General features: G+C 49.1%; 1 protein-coding gene across 1 annotated transcript; it reads left to right on the top strand.

The window, feature by feature from the left end:
• The first annotated feature begins 403 nt into the window (after positions 1 to 403).
• Positions 404 to 6,087, top strand: LOC115948126 (lysophosphatidic acid receptor 6-like). The gene is made up of 2 exons (XM_031058835.1): positions 404 to 778; positions 4,085 to 6,087. The coding sequence occupies exons 1-2, from the start codon at positions 741 to 743 to the stop codon at positions 4,773 to 4,775; spliced, it is 729 nt and encodes a 242-aa protein (XP_030914695.1). The 5' UTR covers positions 404 to 740; the 3' UTR covers positions 4,776 to 6,087.
• The last annotated feature ends 238 nt before the right edge of the window (positions 6,088 to 6,325 follow it).

Genomic DNA, 6,325 nt, shown 5'->3' with positions numbered 1-6,325 from the left:
CAAGGCTGGTGTGGGGCAGGCAGTGAACCCTCCTGGCTGATCAGAACCGAGGCAGAGTCGCTGCCTTTCAATTCCCGCTTCCATGTCCTGGTGCAGGTGTGGGATCAGCACCCAGAGCCTGGGAGCTGCGCTCCGTGTGTGGCTGGGGATGTGTCCCTGTGCTGCTCCCCGCTGTGCCTGTGGGATGCTCCTCTGCTCCTCTGCTCCTCTGCTGCTCACCGATGCCTCGGGAGGAAATTTCCTGAAGCAGGGAAGGACTCGGCTCCGGCGCTGGAGAACAATGAGGAGCGGGAGTGCAGCGTCAGCAGCGCCAAACCTGGGTATCCCAGGCAACGCCAACACAAACACTGCCGGGATAGCCCAGTCCCGCCGTGCCAGGGACATCCTTCTGTGCTCGGAGGGTTTCTCTCATGGATAACCTGTGCTGGCCCACGCAGCACCCAGACAAGCCCGGGATGGCTCCCTGTAATCAGCTCCAGCCTGTGTGTGAGGAACTGTCTGGGACTCCTTTTCCACTCAGGCCATCAGTTTTTCCAGACAGCTGAAAGTTAATGGGCACCATGATTCCAGTGAGTAATCCTTGTGAAACCAGCTCTGGAGGAAGTTGCCCAGCAAAACAAATCCCGTGGCCCCGGCTCTGACGCGGAGCCGAACACGGGGTGCTGTGTATAAAAACCAGGAATCATTCCAAGGGAAACGGCGCATTTCAGCTCTGCTGAGACATCACACAGCGTGCAGGGATGCAGAAAACGATCCCTGGCTGCTTCTTCCAGAAAATGTAAGTATTTTTCCTTTTCAAATGAGGAATAGCACGTCATTACTGTTGGGATATTCAGTGCTAATCTGCCTTTTTAATTTGTTCTCTTCTTCTCTATATTCTTTGACATCATTCCAGGAGGAATTTTGAAAGGAATTGTTTAAGAGCAGGAGGTATTTTTGGGTATCCCTTAGACTACAACAATGTATTTATGACAAATGAGCAGTTATTATTAACTGGAATTTGGGAAGTGTGTCAGGAGAGGTTTCTGTGGAAATAAAAAAATAACACACTGAAAACACCAAGTGCTGGTTCAGGAAACCTTCTGTGAGCTTGAACTTAGATTTCACCTGACCAAAAACTGTCCAAGTGTCCCTGCCCATGTGCAGGAATCCTCTTGTGGGTGACCTGAACCACAGGCCACAAGAGCTGCTTTGAAAACTGTTAATAAAAGGATGAAGCTCAGGTTTCCTCCTTCACTGAATGTGGCCATTCTGGAAACATTCAGGAAACAGCTCCTCACTCCTGTTTCCATACCTGGTGTGATCCCACCTGCCCAGGTGCAGGCAGAGGGAAGGGTTTGCTCTCTCCTCACCAAATGTCTTTGTGGGCTGGTGGGATTTCCCAGCTAGAGGAAGCCGTGAATGGGATCCTGGCACTGGGAGTTCAGGTGAGCCACACAGGAGGAGTTTGTGGCTTCAGCCCCTGCCTGTGCTCTCTTCATGCACCTGCTCTTCACCCAATTTTACCTTTCTCTTACCTGTGCAGAGGCTGTGTCTGACCAGTGCCATGCCCAGGGAGCTCTCTGGCACTGATTTGGTGACAGGAGCAGGCACTGTGCCCTCACAGCATTCCCTGCCTCCTCCTGCCACAGCCCAGCCCCTGTCCCCATGGAGGGTGTGCATTGGCAGTGCCAAAACTCTGCCAGGGGCCTCTGGAGCTCTCCATGGATGAAGCTCCAGCTCCTGGGAACCTCTCCCAGCTCTGCTTCATTCATGGGATCAGATTAATCCAAACAGCCCTTGGAGCAAATCCCAGGAGCTGGGATGTCTCTTCCCTATCAGACGTGCAAATGCCCTTGTGGTGACCCATGGGGCTGCTCCTGATCCCTGACCCTTGGCCAGGGATGTCACCTGTTTTCTCACACTGCGCCCAGATTCCTTCAGCACGAGGACAATCCCTTTCCTCCCACAGGAGATAAACATCTCAAACCCCTGGGGCGAAGGAGGAAATCACACCTGGCTCTGCTGCATTCTGGATGACAGTTTTAACCCCTAAATTATAGTCTGGAAGAGGTGGAGGGAGCAGGAGGGAGCCCTGGCAGTGACCCTGCCTCGAGGGGCAGCCGTGGAATGAAGAGACAGATACCTCTGGCTGTCACCAACAGAAAGCAGGAAGGCACCTTCCAGCCAGAAGCTCCAGTTCCTTTCCAAGGGACACTGTGGTGTTCAGAAAATGCTGGCAGCACTATGGAAAATGCTGAAGTTTCAAGAAGAGAGGATGGGAGAAATATTTTGAGCTCCTCAGGGTTCTGCCCTGGGCACCTCCCCTGGCTTCTCCGGCTGTTCCTGATTCCTAACGCTCCTCCTTGGACTCATCACCAAACCCTGGGGCGAGGTAGGAGCCAAAGTCCAGAAGCTCTGAGTTCAAATGCTCCACATAGATAAGATCTGCTGTAAATCCAGCCCTAAAATGAGCAAAGATCTTTATCAAGGCACTTAATTTATCTCCTCAAAAATACAATTCATGAAAATGGACACAGAAGTAGGTTGCAAGAAAAAAATAATGACAGTAGATCCTTAATGTACCTCTCAAAGGAGTAAATTGCTTGAAGATAAGAAGATAAATCAGGATTCAGCTGTACATATCATGGCTTGGTTCTCCTCCTCTTGGAGCTGGGGACTTGCACGAGTTCCATGTTGTGGATTCAGGGTTTGTTCCATTAGATTGGAATTGCTTTGGTGCTCTGTATCAAAACAAAGGATCAAACCAATAATGGAGTCATTGAGGTTGGAGAAGACCTCTAAGATCATTTGCTTTTGCCACAAAATGCAGAATCGTTATTCCACTTAATCACTGTGGGAAGGGAGGGTAGGATGAGCTGACTCAGCTGAAATACAGGGAGAAATCTTTTCCTACTTCTTCCTCAAAGTAATCATTCAGCAATTTGGATCAGAAACTTCAAAGACAAAGGGGAACAGGCACATGTGAATCTCAGATGAGTCAACCTGGTACCAGTCAAGTCTCTACAAGCAACGGGAATCCCAGTCTCAAAAACCTGGCTCCATACATTTCATGGGAATCACTTATCATCTTCCCATCATTCCAGCAAAATTAAACCCAGGTGATGACTTAAGCAACCACCCAGACCTGCTGGGTAGTGCACTGGAAAAGCTCTGTAACACCAGCTCCAAGGTGCTGACATTGGGAATTCTGGGAATTTACATATGGAGATAATTGCTCAATAGGAGGGAAATGGAATTGTTACACTCGGCTCGATCTCTGAGGATCAGCCTCCTTGGAACTTCTTCAGTGACACCTTTTTTGAGCTGTTGCTCTCAGAACTGGTCACACACCCCCGTCAAGGCCTAAATTCTGCTGAGTTCCTTCTTGCAGTTCATGAAAACCACAAAATGTGAGATCTCTGCAGAGCCCCACCTGACACATCATTCCTCAAATTCCTGAGAGTGAGCCTTCCCTCAGTTTCCCATCCAGCTGTGTATAACTTAACCACAGCTTTACCTAGGCCACATTTCTTACCTTGCTCCTCCCTAAAAATACCTCATGAAATAGTATTGAAACTCTTCAGAAAATTCAAGCTATGTGACACTGGCTGGTTCCCACCAGGATTGATCACCCTGATACAGGAGGAAGCTGGGCTCAATCAATTTGCTTTATCTGTGAGAAACCCACATTGCTCTTCCTTATCTCATTTCGTCTCATCTCTCCCATTTAGATAACAATTTCCTTGTTTATTTTTTTGTTAGAACTGAATTTGGAGATGATTTTAGTATTTTCTAGGAACTGCAGTTTATCATTTTTGGTTCTTCCCTTTCAGGGACAGGGATAGTTCACACTTAGACCCCTACAGTGCAAGATTACACAAATTATGCTGCTACCTAAAAATATCCAGGCACTTTACAAACTTCACTCCTATTTATGATATAAGTGTGTAAATACAAGCTCAGATCCTGAGCTGGCATGTTCTCCAAGCTGTTCTTGACACCAGAATGTGCCTGTACAAGTGCAGGTCCATCATAATTTGCCTGGAATCCATCTTGTTAATTTTACATTTAATCACTGGGGTTTTTTTAATATGTATTCCAGGTATTCTTCCCTAACTGGCATTTCAATGGAGAGAGACCACATGAAAGATCTCAGAAGATACCTGGCACTGAAGTATATCCAATACCTCATCCTGTCTTCCTCCAATGCTGTCAGCACCCTCCTGGGCCTGCTGGGCAGCGCGTACACCATGATCCTCCTGCAGTCTGCCAAGGTCTCCTCCAAGTCCACTGCAGTCCTCATTTCCAGCCTGGCCCAGGCAGACATCCTGGTTTTGCTTAGCCTTGTTTCTGACGTGGTTCTGGGGAGTTTTGGTGCCGCTGTCCCTCCCGCAGCCTCGGCCATGGCGCGGATCCTCCTCACGGCCAACGCCCACGTGAGCTGCGTCCTGCTCAGCTGTGTGGCCTTCGAGGCCTACCTGATCACCTTCCTGCCCTCGGAGTCGCGGCCCCTGCGCACGGTCAGGAACGCCAGGCTGCTGTGCAGGGTGATCTGGGTGCTGGTGGCCGCAGAGTGTGCCCTGTTCCTCGTGGATGAGCACCTGAGGGCCAGCGGGGCCTCCTGTCCCTCTCCCGGCCCTCTGGGGCTCCTGTTCCAGCTCTGCGTTGCGGCCGCGGCCCTGCTCAGGTCCCTCAGCTACATCCTGGGAATTCTGCTGAGGATTATCAACGTCTACATCTACTACAAGATATTTTTCAGCATGTCTCCCAGGTCTAGACTCAAATCCAAGTAGGGTGTTTCTTCTGGGAATGCTGGAGTGACGCAAAGCCCTTCAATGCAATTCCAAACCATTTGGAAACTGTTCAATAACCAGGACCAAGGCTCACCAGGGAGATTAAACCTTCCTGATTCCTGGTACTGTTCAGCTGTTATTGAGAAGAGTTTGGAGCTGAGGAGCCCCTTGGCATTAAGACACACACAGCTGGTGTGTGTTTATTTAGACTTTATTCACTGTAGAGGTGAAACAAAAGACATTTCACGGTTGTAATTCAACCCCACTATTTTTTATATAAAAAGGGTGCTTAAATGCTTCCTCAGGGATCTGTTGAGCCAAGAGTTGTGTAGTTGTTTACTGAAGACAGGATCTATGTCCTAAAATATTCCTAACTCAGGTGACCCCCAGGCTCTGCAGGTGGGATGGAGAGACAAGGTGAGCACCAAGATGTCCAAGATGGGCTCAGGGCATCAGCCACACCTGGAGAGTTCCTGGGACAGAGCTGCGCTGAGATGTCACACTTTGGAACATTTCCCGAGCTGGTTTTGGGAGGTTGTCACAGCAAAGCAGGAAACAGCTTCTTTCACACCCTTCTTCAGAAATAAAAGGGTGGAAAGCTGCAACGCAGCTGTTTGCTTCAGCCCTTGGAGAGAGAGTTTGAGAACCCCCCTGTGTGGAGGGTTCCATGTACTGCACCCAGAGCCATGGCTGTGGGTTTTGAGGCAGAGAGGGATTTGCTGGCATTAGCAGAGCTGTCCCACCTCCCCTGGCAGTGGTGTGGAAGATCATGGCAACCAATGTCCTTCTGACCACACTGGGGCTTGGGTGGATGTGTGAGAGCTGTTCCCAGCTGCTGATTCCTCAACACTCTGGGATTTTACCAGCAAAGCACAAAATGTTCCAGATACCTCTGACACTGCCCAATGCACACATGGCCATGGGCACTTCCAAATCCTCCTGAATTCCCATGGGACCTCCAGGTACAGGCTGTGGTGAGGAGAGACTGAATTTCTGCCATCATCCCCAGATCTTTCTGCCACCCCCAGATCATTCTGCCATCCCCAGATGATTCTGCCATTCCCAAATCATTGTACCATTCCCAGACCTTTCTGCCATCCTCAGCTCGTGGGTGCAGCATCAGCAGCAAGCGCTGACCACTGACTTTGCTTCTCAGGAGACTCAAAAGGAAGCTCTGCCAAGGGCTGGGATCAGTAAAATCAGAGCAGAAATGTAATCAAGTCAATTAAACCCTTGGATGAACTTTCCCAATCAAAGCTGATCCCATCAGCAGGAAGGATGTCCTAATAACTTGATGCACTGTGATAACCTGTTCTTGCTCCTGAAGCCTGAAGTGAGAGACTCCCAGGAGAGATGAAATGTTACTTGAAGTGCTGTAATTAATAAAAATGTATTTTGTTAAAGTCTGGACATTATTTATGTATTTTTGCTGAGGTTCTGCTAGAGAGATCTAGAGGAGATTATTATTTTGTTACAGCCCACGTTGGCAAGGTTTTTATGGTGAACATTTAGACCACGTTTGACTGCTTGATTGGCTAAGAGGGACAGAG

Source organism: Geospiza fortis, unplaced genomic scaffold, assembly GCF_000277835.1.
Source record: "Geospiza fortis unplaced genomic scaffold, GeoFor_1.0 scaffold29, whole genome shotgun sequence".
NCBI lineage: Eukaryota > Metazoa > Chordata > Aves > Passeriformes > Thraupidae > Geospiza > Geospiza fortis.
This window is presented reverse-complemented; position numbering and strand designations above follow the sequence as displayed.

Bases quoted from the DNA above. Each gene is read 5' to 3' on its own strand.
- LOC115948126 (XM_031058835.1), top strand. From the start codon at position 741: ATGCAGAAAACGATCCCTGGCTGCTTCTTCCAGAAAAT. The intron at 779-4,084 runs GTAAGTATTTTT...TATGTATTCCAG, and splicing joins GGCTGCTTCTTCCAGAAAAT to GTATTCTTCCCTAACTGGCA.